Here is a 23317-nt window from a genome sequence, read left to right as displayed (position 1 = left end):
GTTTTATGTGAGACAATTTTAAGGGTTTTCCTTTTTTTCTTCTTTTTTCTTGTGTTAATTTTTAGGAAAAAATAATAATTTCCATATTAACTAAATGTGTTTAACTGAAGTAAATGGCGACGATCATACATTCACGCGTAAATTATCTTACTTATATAATTTTAAAAAATAAATAATTTTTACTAAAATTAAATTGGTTTAGTTGAAATGAAATTAGTTTAATTGAACTAAATTACACTTAGGGGTTAAAACTTATAATTGCTCTTGTATGGGAGCATCATGTGTCCCTTTAAGGTCCCTAAACTTTGACTTATAATAATTACATTAGCCACCTCATCCTATAAGTCCCTAAACTTTCATTTCTAATTTAATAAATGTCAACTCATCAGCTAAAGGTCCCTAAACTTTACATTTAAAATCATTAAATTTATTGCCACATGTGCACCAAAAAAGATCCCTAAACTATGCTTAGCCAGATAATTTGTACCTGAAAAGTGAGTCATTGGTGGTTGAGGGATCATTTTGCCTTATTTGAAAGTTGATGGACTAAAATGCTACAAATACCAAAGTTCAAGGACCGTATTTTAGCTTAACTCCTCGTACATTCTTAGATCATCTTTGTGTGGGAGCCTAATCAATCACAAATATGGAAAGATTAAACTTCCTAATTTTCTTTACAAAAATGTGGGAATAATATTGATAAAGACTTTTTTTAGAAAAAAAAAAAAATGAATTTTGCACTTTTCTAATGCTTACCCTCAACTATAAAGAGCAGGTGCTTTATTTTAGACATCTTACACTTTACAACCAAAATAATTTGCATCCGAAAAAACTAGAATTAAAATTACCTATGTTCTTTATTGTTTTAGTTACTTATTCTTCATTGTGTCAAACTAAACTATTTTGACTATCTATTACTCTCTCCATGTTTTTAGTTGACACCATTTGCCTTTTACTATAATCACAAACTACACTTTGACCATATTTTGTAATTTATAGCTACAATATAAGAAAGTCAAGTGGAATTTTGTTTGAATCGTCTCAATGTATATTGTATTAGTATGAACTTTTTATAATTTTACAATGTCAAGATTTAGAGATGTTAATCGTTAAAATAGTACATTGGCAAGCGTGATAAAAGAATGGTGTCAACTTAAATACGGAGGAAGTACTACTTACGAAGTATGTACAAATCAATTCGTTTCACAAAAAAAAAAAAAAAAAAAAAAAAAAAAAAAAAAAAAAAGTTATGTACAAATCAAACATTATCATGTGTCACCTTTGTGTCACGTTGGCTTTGATACCATGTTAAAGGACCAACTCAACCAAAAACTTAAACTAACAATTGCAGCCCTAAGAATATGTTTTATACTATATTAATAATCATAATTACAAAAAAAGAATTGTCTTTCAAAAATTAAAATTATTATGCTACCAAGCTTTTTAGAATCTTATTAATGTATACAAAGTATAAAACTAGGGTTAGTAATTTCAATCATTTTAACTGCCTTATCATAAAACCAATAAATACTTTAATCAGATACTTACACTCTATAATTAAATAAAAATGAAATCCCTAAAACAAAATAATGCATATTTAAAAATCCAATATTCATACTTAGTTTGTTTGTATTTTTTTTGGCTTTTTTTTTTTTTTTTTTTTTGCCCTTTATGCTTTATTTACACTCTAGCTTTATGCTTCCTTTTTGGGGCTTGCCCCTCGGCTTCACCAAAAAAAAAAAAAAAATAAATAAATAAAAATAAAAATAAAAATCCAATATTCAATTTAATAATTCAAATCATTGGATATCCAATATGATATCAAAGGATTGCCTATATAAAATCAAACTTAAATTCTAAATATTCAAATATATAAATCAAAATCAAAATCTATACTTTAGTATTTAAAAAAGCAAACCAAAAAAAACATGTGTCATCATGCTATTACACTTCCTTATCTTCTTCTTCAACTCATTGTGCCACACGTCGTTTTACATTTTTTATTTTTGATTATACAATTTTTCTTAACTCTTTCATTAAACACTTTATCTTCATCTCCCCTCTTTAATTCAACCTTTTTAATTTCTCTCTTTGATTTTAGTCCCTCCATCTTCTTTCTATTAAGTCTCATTTCAATTAAAGTCCCACAATTTTTATTTCTTTAATTATGTTTTCATTTACATTTTACACTCATAATTATTTATTGGTATTTTCTCACTCATCTCTCAATGCAATTTTCTATGAACAAGCCGTGCATTGCACGGGCCAGAAGACTAGTTAAACTTAAAACAAACCACCAATACCTATGACAACTACGTGTCCTAACACTCATTTTCTAACCAATAGTCCAAAAAAGTCAATAAAATAAAATAAAAATATATGTATATACTCGTAGATTAGTAGTTATTAATGTCAGATCTCATACATAATGATTATGATATCATGGTTTTGCTCACTTAGAATTTAATTTGATCAAATTTATTTGTACTTCCTCATTTCCACAAATATTGCAACAAATACCACCACCTTCTTCTTTTTTTTTTTTTTTTTCAACGGTAAGGAGAAGGACCCTGTCCGAACCTCAACTCTCACGGTTTTTTTGGTCCGATATTTGCGGGTCAGACACTTTGAAAATGAGGGGGGAAGGGTTAGGGATCCCCCACACTTAAAGTGCCTCTAGTGGGGATTGAACCCCCAACCTCAAGGTTGGAAGGTACAATCCTTACCACTAGACCAAGCTTAGCTTGGTTAAATACCACTTTAGTATGTTTAACAAATGTTGCAACATTGGCTTATTTGTACATGTTATCTCTCCTTTTCTTTCCTTAATCCATGAATCCGTATCTTTATTTCTCTTTATCCCTCTCCACTTCTTAAAATTCATATCCCATTCCTATATTATCTAATACTCCGTACTGTATTAGGAAACGGAGGAAGTATTTACCGTTTGATTTTAGGAAAAATTGACAGAAATAATCCCAACTTTGCCTCATTCGTTCAAAATAATCCCAACTTTTGATTATTTTTTATTAATCCGAACTTTAATATCAATTTGCTTCCAATGGTCCCAAGTGACCTTTAATCCGTTGAACAAGTAATTTTTTTTTTAAAAAAAAGTTTAATGTACATGTGTCATTACATGATTGGTCAAATTAAGTTTAATTTTTAATTTAGTTGCTAATTAAATCTTAACTAATACTTCGTATTATTAACTACCTATTTTAAAAAATTAAAAAAAAAACCAGCACCACCTACCAGCTTCCAGCGCCAGCCACCTCTCCGACCCCCTCCCACCGCCCGGACCAGGCAAGCTGTCACCCCCATCGCTCCCAGATCCACTCCCCTGCCCCGCCCCCGCCGTCGCCCTTCCCCCGAACCACCATAGGCCCACCACGAAACCCCTTCTCTCCTACCAAAGTTCTTAAAAAAAAATCCTTCCCCACTGCTTAAACTGCCCATCACCCCTTCCCCAACCCTTGAAACCCCTATTTGCTAGGTTTTCGAGGATGGACGAGGTGGAAATTGAGGGTTTTTACGGCGGGGAGTTTTTTTTTTCCTAGGGATTTCGTTGGTTTTGGGGATTTTAGGGATTTCGGGGGTTTTGGGGTGGCGGATGACGACCAGGAGCAACGGGAAGGGCAGCAACGTTGCCGCCCGGTGAGGGGGAGGTGGCTCTGGTCGTTGGTGCTGTGGCGGGAGTGTAGTAACGGAGGGTGGCTGGAGCTGCCGAGAGGTGGTGGTGGTGGTGGTCTTTAGTGGATTTATTGAATTTTATTTAATTTTAATTTTTTCTAATAATTTTTTTGACCAATTACATTTTGACACTGTTATAACAAGTTAAATGACCGGTTGGGATCATGGGAAGCAAATTAATATTAAAGTTCAGATTATTAAAAAGTAATTAAAAGTTAGGATTATTTTGGACGAACAAAGCAAAGTTTAGATTATTATTGTCAATTTTTTCTTGATTTTATTGTAGATATCACATCTCGTATGACTTTTCTATTTTACAAGTAGCCCATAAAACATTAAAACTGCATTATTAATTTATTATTCGACGGACCAAATAAAAATTTATATGGAGTGGAGCGCAACTATCTACATCAAATAGAGCAACCAGCCATAAAATACACGCTGCCGTAGCTGCTAAATGCATGACGTGCGCTTAACACTATTCATCTCATCTCAGAAAGAGTGAGATACCCAAGCTCCATTTTTTCCCTTGAGATCTCCTTCCTTTCTCTCTCTCTCCTCAATTTTCGTTCTCCAGATCCCTAATTTTCATTCTCAATTTCCAATTTCCTCAATTTATTTGCAAATTTATTGTCCGAGCATCATGATTTCTTCTAGCAAGCTCAAATCCGTCGATTTTTATCGGTTAGATTTCTTCTCCTGTTCTAATTGCATCTGGAATTTGATTATTTTATGAGTTTTTGATTTATTGTTCTGCGATTTGTATTTTTAACCTGATTTTTAATGTGTATGATTTTTTTCATCATTAATTGTTGTTGTTTCTGCTCTGAATTTTGACATTTGAGTAGAATAATGGAGCTTGATATTGATTTTATTTTGATTTTGTTTATAGAATTTTGAGTGTTAAAGTGGAAATTGTTATGGAAGGTTGAATTTTCGAGCATTTGAGTGGATGCATTGTTGATATGATTGTTGGAGTTGTAATTTGAAAATTCAAACTTAAATCAATTTGGACTGTAAATTGTATTGGATTTTGAGATTATATTAAAACAACTTTTTTGTACGGAAACTACGGATTACTTGAATTCTTACTTTGATTTGTCTGTAGTTGTCGATTTGTGTTGCTCTGGTTTATTCTTAGTGAGCAGTGAAGATGCATGTTCTTGTTTTGCTTTACAAATTGGCCATGGAATATGCACATCATTACTCCCGCTAATCTGAAATATTAGTATGTTAAATTTATAGTTCAATTCTTCAGTATTACAACGTACTCCTTATTTATTCTTGTTTACAAATAAGAAATATATCTAAAAGTTTGACAACTTATTGTCTTTCATTGTCGTAATATGTTTTTTTTTTTTTTTTTGTAATTTGAGGGAACATCTTTGGTAGTGTATTAAAACTCGAGGGATATTGGAGTATAAAGTTAAAGAGAAATTTGTTTCTTTCTCTCTAGAAATACACTAAACATCATGTATCTTAGTGAAATCTTTCCTAAGGGCATGCTTCGATTTAGGGTAATGCATTTGGAGGGTATTAAAAGTCAAATAAAGAAAATGAAGGTGTAAGGGGGACATTAGTGATGGTGGTGTGATGAGAAGGGAAGTAGGAAATGACTATTACCTTCAATTTGGGGGTAACAGTTATCGTATGGTGGTGGTGGGTAACTATTATCCCCATCATGAGGGTAATAATTCCCTCCATCCCTCTTCCCTCCTTCTTTCTTTCTTCTAAAGCCACAACCTTATTCTCTTTACCGCTACGGCGCTACCTCATCCCCTTTACCACTATCTCTACTCTCTTTTATTTTACTTATGTTGCCCTTTAATGCATTATCTCTAATCCAAGCATGCCTTAGGAGGAAATGTTGAGGCATTTAGAGAATGTTTATATTGTTTTTTGTGGGAGAGATTTATCTGGGGCGAACTAGGTTTGTGGTAAAAGTTACAATGCTTAGAATAACATTGACCTAGAGGTTAATATCTGAAATTTTACCTGTGTTAACTGATCTTTTCTCCATTTTGCACGCAGAAAAATTCCGAGAGATTTAACAGAGGCATCATTGTCAGGTGCAGGATTGTCCATAGTAGCTGCCCTTGCCATAATTTTTTTGTTTGGGATGGTAAGTAGCTCTTGACTGGTATCCTTAATTTTTGCAATCATGTTCACATTTTCCTCAAGACAGACATTGTTTTTTTTTTTTTTTTTCCTTCTCTTCACCCCTCATCCAAGATGTTCAGTATGGCCTGCTTTTATGGAGTGAGGCAAGTCTGGCTAGCTGAATAGTTGCATGCTTAATATTGAATTTTTGAGGCCCATGAAGGTTTTAGGCTCGAAATGGTTGAGATCTGAGTAGTCTGACATTCTGTCATTTTGTAACTAATAACTAATAGTCTAGGCTGATGCTCTAGCTTGTCTAATTACTTGAGCTAAAACTGTGACACACTGACACTTTTATAAAGTTGCTTGGCTCTCAAACTCCAATCGGTGATTATGGGCTTTATGGCATAAGTTTTGTCACATAATTGGTGTGTCAAAGTGAGATAAGCTGCAGCAGAAGTACTGCTATGAGCCATGGATATGCAAGTGGCTCAAGCTATGCAGGGCCTTAATACCCTACCTTTGAATGAGGCAATGTATTTTCCTGAGGCTAACATTAATTGCATCAATTCTGACATAATACAAAACAAAAGTTATTTCTTGTGAAAAAAAAAATAGAAAGTTAGTAATTTTCATAATTTACTGGAAATATCATGTCAGCCTTTTCTATTACCCCCCTCCCCCCCAAGCCAGTAAGTCTATTCCAGCTGTCAAATGTGTGACTGATAACGACATATATGATATCTTTGCAGGAGCTAAGTAGTTACTTGGCTCTCAGCACCTCAACATCTGTGGTAGTTGACAAGAGTCCTGATGGAGAATTCTTACGCATTGATTTCAATATGAGGTAGGATAAAACAGGAACCAACTATATTAATCAGTTTGTTCTACTTCTTTCAGCTTCTGTCTCTCTCTCTCTCTCTCTCTCTCTCTCGCTCTCTTTTTCTATTTTTTTTTTATATATAATTAACTGTGCAAACCGGACTTAAATCGTATTCTTAATCGTTGCTTACATCTGCATTATATTCTTGTTTCATGCTGCTGCTTTTCAAGGTTTTTGGGCGATATCCTGACCAGTACATTTGGTGTACGTAATTTCGCATATCTACCTATCCTAAAGTTAAAAAGCACTTTGATAGAAATGTTAGATATTTTTAGAGTAGATTCGTTTTACTCTCGTCACTTGGTTTTGCTCTTTGAATGCTCCTTGAGCCAATCAATGATAAGAAATATTATAGCTTAATACCAATGGTGTCCAAAAATACAGATATGACCTTAAGTCTTAAATTAATACTGTACATAACGCTTTATGGAGTTTTTTTCAAGCTAAATTTAACAATTACTTTCAGATTGGCATTGGAATTTGTTTTTATGTTAAGCCTGTGGAGGGTTTATATGAATCTGGCGGGACAACCAAATTATCCAATATTCACAGATAAATAAAAGAATGACTTTCTCCTGTTCACTGCTACTAGTGGTTTATCTGTGGAATATTCTATTTCTTATTGTTGTTGCTGTTTGTATCATTTCCTTGGTACTCAAGGTTTTATTTTTTAGGTTTAGGTTGCTTTAGCATGCTGTTAACTTTGACAATTTAAGCTTTATCGTGCCAAAGCATCTTTTGCTTCTTCACCCTTTTATATGTTTCTTATAAATGTTGATTAGTAACGCTTTATGCTGACATATTTCATGATATCTTTTTGCAGCTTTCCGGCACTCTCTTGTGAATTTGCTTCTGTGGATGTGAGCGATGTGTTGGGGACGGTAATTACTATCATCCTATTGCTTTCCATTGATATTTATGCTTTATGAAAAAAAAAAAAGCTTTCTGCAATCATATGAATCCAGCAATGAAGACTGTAGGGGCTGTCTTTCTTGCTCGGGCATGAAAGAGCATAATAATTCTACGTCGCAACTGTAATGGACTAAAGCTTGCTGGACTCACACACACACACAATTAACACAGAAGACAGAGAGAAAAAATCGAATCTTTGATTGAAAATATTGAAAATGGGGGCTTGTACAAGCTAGCAACTTTATGCATTAGTGACTTGAGGTCACGACTCTCCCGGTGACTTGAGGTCACAACTCCCCTAAGGATTCACTCCAAAATCTGCCTGCCTGTTCCTTTTCCCTCTCTCTGTATTTTTAATACAACTAAAGACTATTAACCTAATAGTATTAGACTACTCATAATGCCCCTCTTAGGTTAGTTTATAACAGCAACCAATTTAGCACTTGGTTTTCTCAACATTAACTCTTCTTTGGCAATTGGCATTGTATTATACTGCTTTAATGGACAAAAAATTAAAGTGGCTCATCCATTTCATGTGCTTCTTAATATTTGTTAATTAACAAGCAGTCCTTGCATTCTGGATTACTGATCTAATGGTACAGACTATAGGCAATTATAGCTCTTTGTTATCATAGGGGAGAGGTTTTATGTTTAGAATTTTTTTAGTCCATGGGAGATTCTAGAGAGGTATTGGTTTGGCGTAAGATGTTAATATATTTGAGGTTTTTCTTACTGTTTTCGCATTTTCTGCAAAATCCCTAGTGTTGTAGCTTTTGTTGCTTATCTCTGTCAATTCCAACTTCTCACTATCAAACTTACCTTTCGGCTGTAAAAGTGTAGATGTAATATACTCCCTCCGTCCCATAATATAGTTCTTGTTTGTGTTTTTTCACAATATTTAAGAAATAGGAGGAGAAAGTGGATGAACTACATTAATAAAAGTGAAAAGTACAATCATAGACAAAAGTTAGAGGGAGAAAGTGGAAAAAAGTACAAAGTATGTGCAAAATTTAAAGGGTAGTTAGGAAGTACAATGAATAAAGTTAAAAAAGTGAGGGTATAATAAACTTTAAATACTATCCAAAAATAGAAACAGGAACAACATTTTGGATCTCCAAAATAGGAAAACATGAACAACATTTTGGATCTCTAGATCTTGTAAAATTTAATCTAAAGTGGGTGGCGTCCGGGTAAGGGTCTAAGGGATTGGGCTACTGGGCTTTTCTATTTTGTAGAAAGAAGGGATTGGTTTAATTGTTTTTACTTTTCAGAAAGTAGCTTTAATAAATTACGAAATATACGAAGTATAATTTTATTGGATATTAAGGAAAATATTGAAGCTTTTGTAATACTCTGTATAAAGTTCATTTGTAATTGTTAAATTGGCGTGTGTACCCACACCCGTATCCAAATATTGGATAGAGTTCCCGTGTCCTAAAATTTTGGAACTTGCCAGCGTGTCCAAGTGTCCGACACCCGTTCCCGAGTCCATGTAACTTAGGTGCTGAAAGTATGCTTTGGTACTAGGTGATTTGTTACAAAATTGTCCGTGGTTCTTATGGGTGGATAGCTGCTAAATCTCTTTTATGTCCTACAATTATTATACTCTCAACTCTTCTTTTTTTTTTTAATCATTTTCAAATACATTTTGAGTTGTCTAAAGTTATGATATTTGATTTGCAGAACAGGTTGAATATAACAAAAACAATCCGCAAGTTTTCAATAGATTCGCATTTGAGACCAATAGGCCCTGAGTTTCTATCCGGAGCCACTACACATCTCATTAAGCATGACGATGATGGTGAGGAAGACTATGGTGAAGGTTCCCTTGTTTTAAATGGGCAAAATTTTGAAAGAGCTGCACAAGAGTGAGTTCTATTCAATATAATTAGTTTTATGTTCTTTTAAGGTTCTGTTCATTCCTTGTGTTTAATTTAAAGATCGTTTGTTATAGAGGTATTCAAGAATGAAAAAGAGGACGAAGCACCTTCAATCCTCTGTTTTTTTTAGTTCACAAAGTTTGCATTATTTGGCATGATAAATCACCCCAAAAACCTCTCTACTCATTTCCTTGTCTGTTATCTCTATGCTCTTCTTTCTTGACTTCTGTGCTTCATTGACCTTGCTGTGGTGAGGTTGGACCAACATGATTCCCCACTCCAAATTTTGATGGTTTTGTAGAATTAGTTAAAGTCTCAATTTTTAAGTGGAGGGGGGAATGAAGCAGGTTATTTTGAAGTAGATGTGAAAATGATGAACAGGCTAGTGCATGGCAGAAGGGACTAAGTGTTGTTCAAAAAGGTGTTGAGTTTCTGATTGTTTAACAGAGAAAGCTAGCCAAGAACCACGGGGTGGACATAGCCATTGGTTGGTATGGTTTGGGAAGAGTTATAAAAATAGTTTGTTTCCCTTTCTTCAATAGCTGTAAATTAAACATTACCCCAGAAAATTTTATTCTAATTCCGGTACCAAGAATATAAGGGTTATAGGCTTTGATTTCTTTCCTTCCCTTGCTTTATTGTGTTTTTTTTTTTTTTTTTTTTTTTTTCTCTTTTTGCTTCATAAACTACTGCCCCTAATATGATTGATGACACTACTATAATTTAGTGTCAATAGTAATTTACAAATTTCTTGTCTAGCATGTTTGTTGCTCACTTGATGACCCATAAGAGAAATTTCAGTTGGTTGACATTAAGTTTTTCTTTTTGCAGGCATGATATTTTGGTAGTTAATTTTTATGCTCCATGGTGCTACTGGAGCAAAAGACTGGTACTCCCTCCATCTTGCAATTAGTGTTGTTTTGAGAAAACATTACTTTTCTTGCCTCAAAAGTAATTTTTGCTGTACAATACAAAGCAATGTTTGACAATCTTTTTACCTATATACCCTATCCTTATTAATATATCTACTTGATACTCTATATCGACTTCCAAGTAAATTAAAAACGTTTAAAGGCAGAAAATTCTGATAAACATTAATTTCTATCACCTCAATTGATGCTTGATGCTGTAAAGCAATATTTATAGTGAGATGGAGGAGTGTCATTTGTTCTTCATAAATTGCCTGCATACCAGCATCAGTGTTAGATGTTTAGATGGAGTGTTGACTCCAGTCTTTGTTTGAGCTATCTGTCTACCTTTCTTACAAATTTTTAATTGAAAGGGACCAAATTTTTTTTTTGAAAAGTTAAGTTGTTGAAGCCTTGGGCTTGAAAATGTTATGGTTGAAGCTTTGACCAGGTTTGATTAAAATAAAGGGCTACTAGACAGAAAATGTATTTGCACCATACTGAGAGACCAGTTTTTAAAAGTTACTTGGGTGTGCTCTGAGGTAAAAGTTACTGAAGGACCATGCTGAAGGCTGTAATTTGATATTCACTTATAAGTTTCCTAGTCTGGAACATCGTATTGTAAATGGTTTTGTTACAATTGATCATGCACCTCTCTGTTGATAATAGTCGGTTAAAGACTTTGAATGCAAGTATGTCTGTGAGCTTGTTATCCAGTTCCAGAGTAGTAAAGCACTGGATAACATCATTATTAGGATCAAAGTACAGCAACAATTGAACCATTTATGTGTTTGGGATGGAATCAGAAGATAATCAGTAATATGACTACAAAGGCAAGTATGTTTGAGAGCATGTTATCTCGATTATTGAAGCACTGGATAAAACCATTGTTGGGACTATAGTACAACAATAATTGCCCCCTTTAAATCTTTGGGATGCAATTGGAATATTGGACGAAAATCGGTAATAGACTTCGCATGCAAGTATGTTTGTGTGCATGTTATCCAGAATAGTAAAGCACTGGATCTTATCATTGTTGGGACTATAGTACAAAAATTGTACCACATTTTATTTCTGCAGGGTGGAAACTCAGATTGCCATTGGTCTTTGGCTGTTTGTTCCTTTAGTCCCATCTAGTTGACTTTTGTAATGTGGTCATCGAACTAAAAGTGGTAAGGCTTTAGGCCATGGCAACCATGTTTGACTTACATATAAGTGACTGAGCTAGGGTCTTGGTCTCTACTGCCGCTGGTGCATGTTAGTTACCCAACTAAAAAGTGTTAAACTCTTGACTGTTTGACCACAAAGAAGTAGCCCAGTATATATCTTGCTGTAGACAGGATCCTTGGAAGTCAAGATCTATACATCCTTATATCAGATGAATCAGGACTGATTGAGAGGCCCCATTTTACTCCCTCTGTTTTGTAATAATCGCAACACTAGGCATTGCACAAAGTTATAGGAAAATTATATGGTGGGACCAAAGCGGGAATATATAACGTATAGTTAGTGGGGATATATTTAATCGTTAGGAAAGAGAAATAATAAAATACTTGTGCTAGTGGGGTTAGTGGGAGAGTAATAATATAGTAATGGGTCCTTACCAAATAAGAAAGTGTTGCAGTTAATATGAAACAAATGAAAAAGGAAAACACTGTGATTAATATGAAACAAAGGAGTGTCTTCAAAACCAATGTATGGTGACATGCTTATTTTTCACAAGCCTGTTTGTCGTATACAATTTCTAAAACAAAAATTTTCTAAATAAAATGTCAAAACCTGTTAGTTATTGACATCAAGGATACCCAAAGCTCTGTAAGACCTCTAGAACTAACATTAACTGGTTTGAACTGAAGATAGTACTGTTCATAAGTGAAATAATGTTATTGATACATTTGAAATAATACCATACTTTAGGTGTACTTAACTCCATCCAACTATCCAAGTATTACTAAATTCACAACATCCCGGAATTGGAAGAACCTAAAATGGATATATACTGCTCTGTCCAATGCCTACTACAACTATGCATCTGAATTTATCATTTGCAATATGTACCATATTGCACTTGTTCAACAATATTCTCTGCTGGAGCACAATGATAATATAACATTTTCAATTTTCCTTGCAGAAACCTTCATGGGAAAAGGTAGCGATGATCATGAGAGAGAGGTATGCTGTTTATTTTTTCTTTTCTTCTTAATGGATGATGATTAGTCACTGGAACATTTCTCAGTATAGTATCCATCCATAAGGTTGTGCTTGGTTATAACTTTCAACATGAGTCTGTTATTTTTGTTGCAGACATGACCCTGAAGCTGATGGGCGTATTCTTTTGGGGAAAGTTGACTGCACTGTACAAGTTGATTTGTGTAGGAGGTATAGTACCACATATTTCTTTTCTATGGATATCATGGTGATGAACTGATGTCTGAAAGTACGTGAAAATATTAAATGATCCTTTTAAGTACTACGCGACTGTTTTTACCAGCAGGACACATTTTTTGTTTTGTCCATGTGTTATTAAATGTTTTTTGATCACCTCTGTTATAAATGTGAAGCAGTTGGTAGTTTGAGTCTTGAATTTTGAGTTTGTTTGAATTTTTGAGACGAGTATGAGGTGTATGAAACATGCTGCAGACTGTTATCCATTTGGTTGTTCAAGTTTCTATACTGTATAAGCTGTCAGAATTAATTAAGAAAAGGGATGGGAGAAATGTAACTTGTTTGTCTGTGATCAGCTCTCAGAATGTGGTGATGTGCTTTTGTTTCATTGTTACGAGAGCAAAAGTGTTCATGCCACTTTGATCCCCAACAAGAATCCTCTTCCAGTGATTTAGCTTTTAGGAGAAAAGGCTTGTATTTTAAATTTATGCGGATACCTCTCATGACTTTTTTTCCAACATTTGGTCGGGGAAAAAAGATTAATGTGCTACCACCAAAATCAAGAACTTTGGCTCTCTAAAGACTAAAATCTTAACTCCTGCAATTTCATGCTGTGGTTCTTGCTTTAATGCCCTTTTCAATGACATTTGTAGGTTTTTATTTTTAATTTTTATTTATTTATTTATTTTATTCTTCAATTCAATTTTCTCTTCCCTGCCAGTTTTGAAAACCTCTGAAATAGTCTCCTCGGTAAGTAAATGATTATATTGCAAAGAAAGAAACATTACCTGTATATAAAATACAAAGCTCTAAAAGAGAGATTTATCTTCTAGGAACTAGGAAGGGTCTCTCCAAGCCTAAGAGCTCAAAATTCCTTTAACAGTTGAAAAATTCTTGCAAAGACTTCAGTCTCTACATAATTTTCCCAGAGCTGCCAAAATTGTATCATAAATGTTTGATTGGTTGTTTTTAACTTTTTATCACTTAGTTGTTGCTCCTATGATCCTATCTGCTTTCTGTTGCATTAATATTGTCTTCATGGAAAATTTTCAGGCATCATGTGCAAGGCTATCCTTCTATCAGAGTTTTCCGCAAAGGAAGCGATGTGAAGTAAGCTAAATTTGATTCTCATTTATTACTGCCATTTTCATAATCTTACATGTCACAGCACACCACCAAGTCAAACTCTAAAATAGTGTAAAAGAAAGTTCTTGGTTTTTAATGCTTATCTTTCCCCCTTCCCATGCCAGAATCTGTCATATACGCAAATTTTATTAACTTATTACTTGTTAATTTTCTCGGTAATAGTTGGTTTTTTCTTTACTTCCTTCTTAAACCCCTATCACTTCAGACTTAATATCTCCTCTCTCCCACAAGGACTTAAATTTCAGTTAACCCATATATCTGGGAACTAAGGATTGATCTGCTAACTTGCTATCTGTAAAGCAGCTAGATAACTGCCTGGTAGAAGCCCTTTTGTTGTTGAGTACTTGAGTTGACCTGCTTGTTAGTACTAGATCATCACGAATGAGCTTAGTTAGCTTTTTATTTCAGAAAAGGAAATATTCTCTTTGGTGTGTGTGTATATTTCTTACCTACCCCTTGAAGTGATGTGTACCAAGTTTATTTTCTTTGAATTAACTCCTGAAATATGGTGTCAATTGCTGTTTAATAAACAAAAGTACAAAACCTTCTCTTCTTTAGGACTTTTAGAAAATCATCAATAGTTTTATAAGCTGAGCACATAATTTCTCTGGACTTCGCTGTGGGATCGACTTGGTACTCTCATAATTCTGATGAATCTGATCCAAAGCAATATAAATTGTTTCTTGTTCATCTATCTGTAATGACCACCACTGTATGCCAGTGTTGAGTTCCTTTGTTATCTGGCTTATCTCAGTTTCCCAAATTCCCCATTTTAATTCAATTTGTTTCTAATAGGAATGAGCATGGACATCACGAACACGAATCTTACTATGGGGATCGTGACACTGATACTCTTGTTAAGGTAACAAGATTTTGTCTGTCGAATGGACACCCGTTCTGGCTTTTTTTCCTTGGCTTTTTTGTTGCCTAGTAATTGCATTTAATTCTTCTCATTTCCCCATTTTTTCTGTAGTTTATGGAATCTCTGGTTTCAGCAATCCCATTGGGAAACCAAACTCTGGCTCTTGAAGATAAGTCTAGCAATAAGACTCAGAACATAAAGAGGCTAGCACCACCTTCAGGTGGCTGTAGAATTGAAGGATTTGTCCGTGTTAAGAAGGTAATTAAACTTATCTACTCAGCCCTGAAATTATTGTTGTATGCATATTCTGGTTTGCTATATGTACTTGATGTGTGATTATTTGTTGTATTGCTGTTCCTTGGTTTCTCTACTTAAATTGGACCATATGTTTTTTTCTGATCATATTGGTGTTATTGCTGTACCTTGCAGGTTCCTGGAAACCTTATTGTCTCTGCTCATTCTGGATCACATTCATTTGATTCATCTAAGATGAACATGTCTCATGTCATTACCCATCTTTCATTTGGTAAGAGAATTTCACCCAGGGTTATGACTGATGTCCAAAGGATTATACCTTATCTTGGTGCAAGCCATGATAGATTGAGTGGTAAATCATATATCAACCAAGACGAGGCCTCAAATTCAATGGTTACGGTGAGTTTCTAGCTATCTCTGTTTGTCTTATCTGTCTATAACTCCGATTTCCTTGCAGCTATTGGCAATTGTGTAGGCAATTTAGAAAATTTTAGGTGATATGGGCAACTTAATCGCTGTTCATGGCAACATGAATTATTAATGGGGCATTCATTGTAGAGTAAGGCCAAATGAAATGAGAGCTACTGACACTGTAGTGGATCAGTGTTTTTGGGGCTTGAAGCTCAAGCCTTAATCTTTTATCCCAGGCTTTAATGTAATTAATACTCAAATTTTAATTATTCTGGTAGGTTAGTATTTGCTAAGCCCAAATCAATAATTTTTGGGCTGGACTATTCGATTATAAATTTATAATGTGCTCCGTATATAGAACTCAATGAATGGGACCCTTTTTTTTTTTTTTTTTTTTTTTTTTTAATTTTTTTAATTTTTTTATATATATATTTTAAAGTGGAATAGTATTGCGATATTGTTTGGCGCTATAGTTCTTATAATTAGGGGTGAGTATAACAGGGTACCTTGTTAAAATTCCTAAAACTAGAACCTGTTGCAACAGGTTCCTTAAATTTCCTTAAATTGGGAACCGAACCGGAACTTGTTGAATAGGTTCTTTGAAACTAGGAACCGGAGGTTCTGATTCAGGGCACCCTATCTTGTAATATAATTAACAACTTGTTACATAACTTTTTATACAAAAAACTAGATGTTTATAACTCGCAAATAAAACAAGCTAATAGTAATTGTTGAGCAAATTTAATACATTTATTCATAATTATAATCTTGATATTTATTATTTTAAAAAATTGGTTAGAATTGGTGTATAATTTGAACTTAAGTAGTACTTTTATCAGGTTACAGGGTACCCTACAGGTTTCAGTTCCAAAAAATTGAGAACCTGAACCGAAACCTGTTGTAACAGGTTCTCCATTTTGCTACCTAGAACCGGAACCTCTTGTACAGGTTTTGGTTCCAGAACTTGCGGTTTCTAACATATTCTGGTTCTGGATCAGGGTACCCTGATTTTTTGCTCACCGCTACTTATAATGGCTCTTTCTTTCATACTTTTCTTTGTATTGCTCTTCTTGGCAACAACTAATTTTTTGATAACTGCAGATTGAGCATTATCTTCAAGTGGTAAAAACAGAAGTGCGATCACCTAACGAACATACATTATTAGAGGAGTATGAATATACTGCGCACAGTAGTTTGATTCAGAGTCATGACATCCCAGTCGCCAAATTTCACTTTGAGCTCTCTCCCATGCAGGTACGTCCTCCTTACTATGGAAATAGGAGTGCAAACCTATAAATATAATTAAAGTAATTACCGCTGATATCATTACTATCCACATGTCAACCTCTCATAAAAATTTTTTCTGCCAAAACTAATAATGACATCATTATATATTTTTTTTCATAATTAAAAGTTTGAAATCGGTAAATTAATTATACATTTTCCTAACATTTTTTATATTTTAATTGGCTAATTACACAATTTCCAATTGGAGAAATTAAAGGAAGGTCAGATTAATTCATTTTCTTATACACATTATATTTTCTCCTATTCCGTATATTTTATACAGATTATATGAATTGGGGTTTCCACTCTTTGTTAATTTATCTATTTATTAGATTTGCTTAAATGATCTATACTACGTACATATATATTACATACAAAAAACTAAAAAATTATTGTTAAAATCGTGCATCGCACGAGCCTAATCTAGTTGTGCCTCTATATGTTGAACTTGACACCTTCAACCCTTTTCTTTTCAAACAGGTGTTGATAACAGAAAATCCCCGATCTTTTTCACACTTCCTTACCAACATTTGTGCTATTATTGGGGGTGTTTTCACGGTTAGTGTTCTTGTTTATTTCCTTCCTCATGAATGAAACTTTTGTTTCACTTCATGAAGTTATTTGTTCTGTTTCAGGTAGCTGGGATCTTAGATTCAATTCTGCACAACACAATGCGGCTGATAAAAAAAGTTGAGTTAGGCAAAAATTTTTGATAGGAAAGTGAGTTTATCTCTCTTTTTCCCCCCTGTGGCGGAATAGGCTCTAGTGTTGCAGATGCAGTCTTCCTCATTGCTCGAACATTTGGAATTCAGGTGTAGAAATATTGACTGTGCAGCAGGCTGCAAACAATGTGTATAGGAATGATCGACAAACATCTGGAGTTCTGGACTTCTCTATCTCTCTTTTCTTTTGAGAAATTTCATGAATTCCCCGAGACATAGTCGCCTTGATTGCTCTAGAATTTGTGAATTATTCAAATTTTACCTTATTGGTAATGAAAAATAATGTACGCAGAATCTAGTGGAATTGGAGCTCCACATCTTTTGGCTTGCACAGGGAGATCTGAAACCTTTCGGAGATTTCTTCTCATGTCCTTAAAAGAGTTAAAACAGACTTATCATGGAATACAAACAGATACATTATCATATTATATAAAAAAAAAAACTCTCCTAAGCTTTATTTTAGTTTTGCCGAAGCTTCATTTTCTAGAGCAGGTCCGCCATTATTCTATGTAGAGGACTGCCAAGGCTACCCTGTGAGTCCAATTTCTTCTAATTTTCTTTTCGAATAGGTAGGTCAATTTGGATATCCTTCTCTCAATTTTTTTTTTTTTTTTTTTTTTTTTACTCCACTTGAAAATGCTGTCGTACTAGTCGCAATGTTTGTTTACAGCTGACTATATTAATTTTGCTACACCAAGATCGTCATCTTTAGCCTCACTGTGGACATTATCTGAGCACCTGTTCTCTCCCAAAACTTTTATTCTTTGTAAATCTTGGGGGTTTTACAACCAAAAATCAACCAATTTATCTACTTTCCAATAAAAGGTTAAACTTTCATAATATAGTTATGCTTCAAAAAGACAATCTTTTCAAAAACATGACCTGCTTTTTAATTACGTAGTATTAGCAGATGCTAAAAGCCTCAAGTGTGCAAAAAAAAATATGGGAATGAAAAGAACAAACACGCCCACCGTGGGGCTCGAACCCACGACCACAAGGTTAAGAGCCTTGCGCTCTACCAACTGAGCTAGACGTGCTTTGTTGATTATGGTAACAAATTATAAAATATTTTCACTAACGTAAGACCAATTTATTACCCTGCTTCTATTGCTGCTGTTAATTCGGTTGGGTTGAGGACTTGAGGGCCAAGGCATATATTCCTCAGGTAACATTGTAACAATACTGTAATTCTGCAACAAATTACCCATGTAACATACATCATATGCCGATATACGGTTGGGTATTATCGTATATTCCTTCCTTTTCAAATACGAAGTAATATTATTTTTGTACATATGTTGAGGAATTAATTGTGCATCGATATTCATCATTAATCAGATATAATACATATATTGGAATTTTAGATAGATTGCTAGCATGCACTTTCCTGATCTTTTAAGTAAAATATACACACAAGTTTGGTGTATAAATATATTGAAATAAATAAGATGATGCATATATAACCTACAAAGTATTGTTCACTTGGTAAGCTTCTTACCTTAAATCTTAGGGTTTGAAGTCTAAATCATATGTATCGAATTAGATATGTATGAGTACATTATAACTTAGCATTGTCAAATGTAAACACAATTATTTACTATGTATATATTTTGATGTTTTAAAAATTAAATCATCTTTTTTTTATAGAAAGATAATATAAATGAAATTTATTGAAGTTTAAAGAGGGGAGTGGGGGACAGAAAAATTGAATATAAATGTACATTTCACACGATATAATGGAATCCATTTATTTTTGCCTATACATTTAAGTATATAACCCTCAACTTGAGAGAATCACAAGACCAATATGACCTCTTTTATTCATCAAACACAACAAATAATCACAAAATACCAGCTTTCTTGAGAATCAAAATCACAAGAAAATACATTCATCATCACAAATTAAATAAAAAAAATTATAAAAAAAGGAAGAAAATCCTCCACCATACATACATATCTTCAACCATGGAGGATCAATCAGAAAGCTAGGATAACAGAAGAACCAACAAAAGCACCAAAAGCACCCACAAAACTCATGACATTTGAGGCTGCACCATTTTTCTTAGGTGGGTTAGACTCAGCTGAAGGAGCCAAGTCAGCTGATGGGCCTAAACCACCTGCAGGAGCTAAGGTGGTGCCGTTGTCCATAGGGGAAGGTGCAGAGGCCGAAGGCGAAGGTGGTGAGCTTTTGCCACTTCTGTCTGCCATAACTACTACTGCAAGCTTCTCATTTTTGTTACAGTTGTCTTTGTTACCACTGATGAAGTAGTAAGGGCCTGATTTGCTGAACTTGAACTCTGTGTTGCCATCAGTGTACTTGGCAATTGGTGAGGTTGTTGTGCAGCTGCTGTAGTCCTCTTTTGATACTTGAAGCACTGAATCGCTTGATGATGGGTACTTAAACACTAGGAAATCGAATAAATCATGCATTCAATTCTTAGTTAATCAAAACTTGTAACTGGAACAAGTAAATCATGATTATGTGATTGAATTGATACATTATTGAGGTGTATAGTATAATGTTTGTATGAAAATATGGCCTAATAATGCCGCAGAAAGTTATAGGATAACATTATCAGGTGATGTTACTGTAATCGTAGTTGATTATATATTGATAGTGTACATAACCAGAATTGTTTCAAAAGTGAATAAGTGTACTAGTTAAACTTGTTGTTTTTCAAACACGTAAATTATGTACCATGTATGATTTCTTGAACAGAGTATATTCATAAGAAAAAGAGAAATGAAATTGAGGGTAACTAAAAAGAAGACTTACATATTGAATCACCAACTTGGAAACGCATTCTTTCAGCCCATTGATTATAAACATTACCATTATCAGAAGGAACAGACCAACCCTTAGAACCACCTACTGTAAATGTAGTTGCATCACCTCTTTGCATTAGAAGTACAAGACTAACAAGCCCGAGCGCATTGACAAATAAACTCTTACCCATGGTGTTAAAATTGTGAAAGAAAAAAAAAAATTTATACGCTGCCTATATATATATGGCTCTTGAGTTAAGCAACAGGCAGAGTGGCCGAGAGCGCGACGAAAATAGAGAGGTTTAGTTAAAATGAAGTGTAAGACTCTTTGGTGAGATGAAAAGAGTTGGAGTGGTAGATGGGTTTATGTAGAGGAAATGAGAGTTGAGAAGGGTGTACTTTACAAGCTGTGGTAAGGAAGCTTTTCTTTCTTTTACTTAATGTTATTCTGATTCTTGTTTTGGGTTTCTTAGCATTTTGAGCAAAGTATAAGAGCATATTATTGTCATGTACTTTAGTATGCTATATTATCTTGCAGTTTTTGCCTGAGCTGTTTCTATTCTTTTTTCTTGCTTTCTTTTTGGTGATGACTTTGGATGGAGGTTAATACTTTGCTTTGACTGCCATCCAGAATATTCATATCTTGTTATTTAGGTCAGCTGGGTGTCACACTCTTATTAGCAAATTAATTGTATATTACTTGGTTCCTCCGTTGGGAAATTATACTAACTCTATTTCGAATTATTTGTAACGATTTGTCATAAAGTATGAGTAGATATTGTCTAATCGTTGCAAATAATTTAGAACGAAAATAGTATTATTTTGTGATGTGCGGAAAGATATGTTGCTCGGACTCGGATTGGGTGTCGTACTTGACATGGTGTTGATCGATATTCTAAGTTTTAATTTTTTTTTCCCCTTCATATAAGGTCACTATATGTTTGGGTTTTACGTGTGTTGTGTCAAAGTATTAGAGGATCTGACAAACAACACTTGACGTATAATAAGGTGTTGAATTAATATAACCGGAAAAAAATAAAATAAAAATTACGGAGTACAAATTGAGACAAATGGAAATTAGATTTTGTTATATATTCATCTTTAACACACCTAAGTCCTGGCCATAGTGGTAAAATCTGAAATGGAGACAACTAATACATGACGAAGAGAACTTTATACATTATACGGAGTACATACAAATCCTAGTAAAATCAATTATGACCTCCATATTCAAATATCAAGTCACATTTAAAAATAAATAAATAAATTCTAGTAAAATTAATTGCGACCTCCATACATAAATAATATTCCCTCCGTTTCATAATGTTAGTTTCATATGGAATCAATCACATAAAATAAGAAAACAAATATATTTGGAATCTAACATTAAAATACAACATAATTCATAATTAGTTTACCTTATTTAACTTTTCTGATTTTTTTTTATTAGGAAAGCACAAGTCATAATTGCATAATTTAAGGTAAAAGTTTCCTTATTTAGAGTCATGTCATCAATCCACAATCAATTAATTCCAAAAAAATCAAATTATAAATGAAATATATTCAATATGGGTAGATCTTTTTGAAACGCCCAAAATAATATATGGAACTAACATTATGAAATGGAGGGAGTAAGTCACATTTCTAATTTTATTTTCAAATATTGCATGTTGAAAAGGTTTATTTTGACAATGGTTGTCAGGTTGAACTTCATAAAAACACCTCAAAATCAAAATGTAGCTTGTAAGTTTAGAGTTACTAAATTTCAAGCCAAATGAGACTCGATATCTAAGCCCCGGAAGCCAAAATATTTTACCGAAAGCCCAATCTAAACGTATGACTGACTTAAATTCATGTTATGGCCCAAAATCTAAGACTTTCTTTTCTGTTTTCAACTTGGCCCAAAAACTATGCCTTTTTTTTTTTTTTTTTTTTTTTTTTTTTTTTTTTTTTTTTTTTTTACAGGTTAGAGTGTTACTAATCCTTACCGTGATAATGTACGAGATAGATTCTTCAATCGTGAAAAGAAAATTCATAGTAGTTAGTATAGAATTAGAAATAAGTAGAATTAGAATTAGAATAAGGTTTTAAATATTTGTGATTATAAGTTATACACTACTTCATAGCTAAAATTGGATTTAGGACACCAAAATCTAAGAATACATCAACTACACTCTAGCATTTCAAACTTTGGGCACGAGTCAGCCAAAGTCAATGTTGTTAAAAATCAAAAAATGTACACTTGTAAATTTGTAATACGAAGCTCCCTCCATTTATGTTTACTTGTATTAGACTATTAAATTATTTTGTTTATTCTCTTATTTTACTACTCCGTACTTTTATAACTTTCTTAAATAGTAGGGATTAAAATAAATTTAAACTAGATGTAATAATCCGTAAAGGTTATACATACACTAGGTGTATGTGGGCTCAACATACACTATGATGTGACAACATTTTATTAGTTTTAGATTTGGGCCCATATTATCAAATTTTCAGAAATTTCATTTGAATTTAAATGAAAAATTCATTTCAAAATTCAAATCTAATTTAGAGTTTCAAAGCTAATTAAATTTTTACACTTTTCAACTATCACATTCTCTCTCCTTTCATTTTCCATCCAGTAAAATTTTTTGGGTCTTTTTTTTCCTCTCTTCTATCTCATCTAATGTTCTTCATTTTTAATGGATTTTGAGGGTTTTTTTTTTAACAGATTTTTCAAGAATTTTTTTTTTTTTTTTTTTATATAGATTGCTTAATGAATATAGTTTTCAGATTTCTAATCTTTACTATTTTGTATCAAATTTTCACGCTGTTTAATTTTTGTACAGATTTTGTTCTGTGTGTGTGAGTGTGTAATTGTGTATATATATTATTTTAGTTTTGTTTATTTTTTATCAAAAGATTTATCCTGCTTAATGTCTGTATAAATTTGTCAAAATGTTTTCAGATAATGATGAATTTGTTTTTAAAAGTGATTTTTTTTTTTTTTTTTTTTTTTTTGGTGAAAAAAAAAATTATACTCTTTTTTCAGATTAATTATTCATATATTATCTTCATTTGATCCATCTTCACCATCTTTTGCTTTTAATATTTCTTAAAAATTT

The 23317-nt window shown here is 33.3% G+C and overlaps 2 protein-coding genes and 1 non-coding gene across 3 annotated transcripts; 1 reads left to right on the top strand and 2 right to left on the bottom strand.

Annotated features, from left to right (window-relative positions):
* The first annotated feature begins 4093 nt into the window (after positions 1–4093).
* On the top strand, positions 4094–17906 carry LOC145576851 (protein disulfide-isomerase 5-3-like). Its single transcript, XM_081634555.1, has 15 exons — positions 4094–4377; positions 5725–5815; positions 6546–6640; positions 7500–7557; positions 9272–9456; positions 10300–10357; positions 12508–12548; positions 12681–12755; positions 13815–13871; positions 14703–14769; positions 14881–15027; positions 15199–15423; positions 16537–16689; positions 17203–17280; positions 17358–17906. Exons 1-15 carry the CDS (start codon positions 4337–4339, stop codon positions 17433–17435), a joined length of 1449 nt encoding a protein of 482 aa, XP_081490681.1. The 5' UTR covers positions 4094–4336; the 3' UTR covers positions 17436–17906.
* A 502-nt stretch (positions 17907–18408) lies between these two features.
* On the bottom strand, positions 18409–18481 carry TRNAK-CUU (transfer RNA lysine (anticodon CUU)). The gene has a single exon. It is a non-coding gene; the product is annotated as a tRNA-Lys (tRNA).
* A 668-nt stretch (positions 18482–19149) lies between these two features.
* Positions 19150–20719, bottom strand: LOC145576849 (early nodulin-like protein 9). The gene is made up of 2 exons (XM_081634554.1): positions 20221–20719; positions 19150–19849 (listed from the first exon to the last, which is right to left on the bottom strand). The coding sequence occupies exons 1-2, from the start codon at positions 20399–20401 to the stop codon at positions 19422–19424; spliced, it is 609 nt and encodes a 202-aa protein (XP_081490680.1). The 5' UTR covers positions 20402–20719; the 3' UTR covers positions 19150–19421.
* Positions 20720–23317: the final 2598 nt, after the last annotated feature.

The sequence above is a fragment of the Chenopodium album genome, chromosome 13 (genome assembly GCF_948465745.1).
Source record: "Chenopodium album chromosome 13, dcCheAlbu1.1, whole genome shotgun sequence".
In the NCBI taxonomy this organism is placed as follows: Eukaryota; Viridiplantae; Streptophyta; class Magnoliopsida; order Caryophyllales; family Amaranthaceae; genus Chenopodium; species Chenopodium album.
Note: the sequence above shows the minus strand (reverse complement) of the source record. Positions and strands in the feature narration are given on the sequence as shown.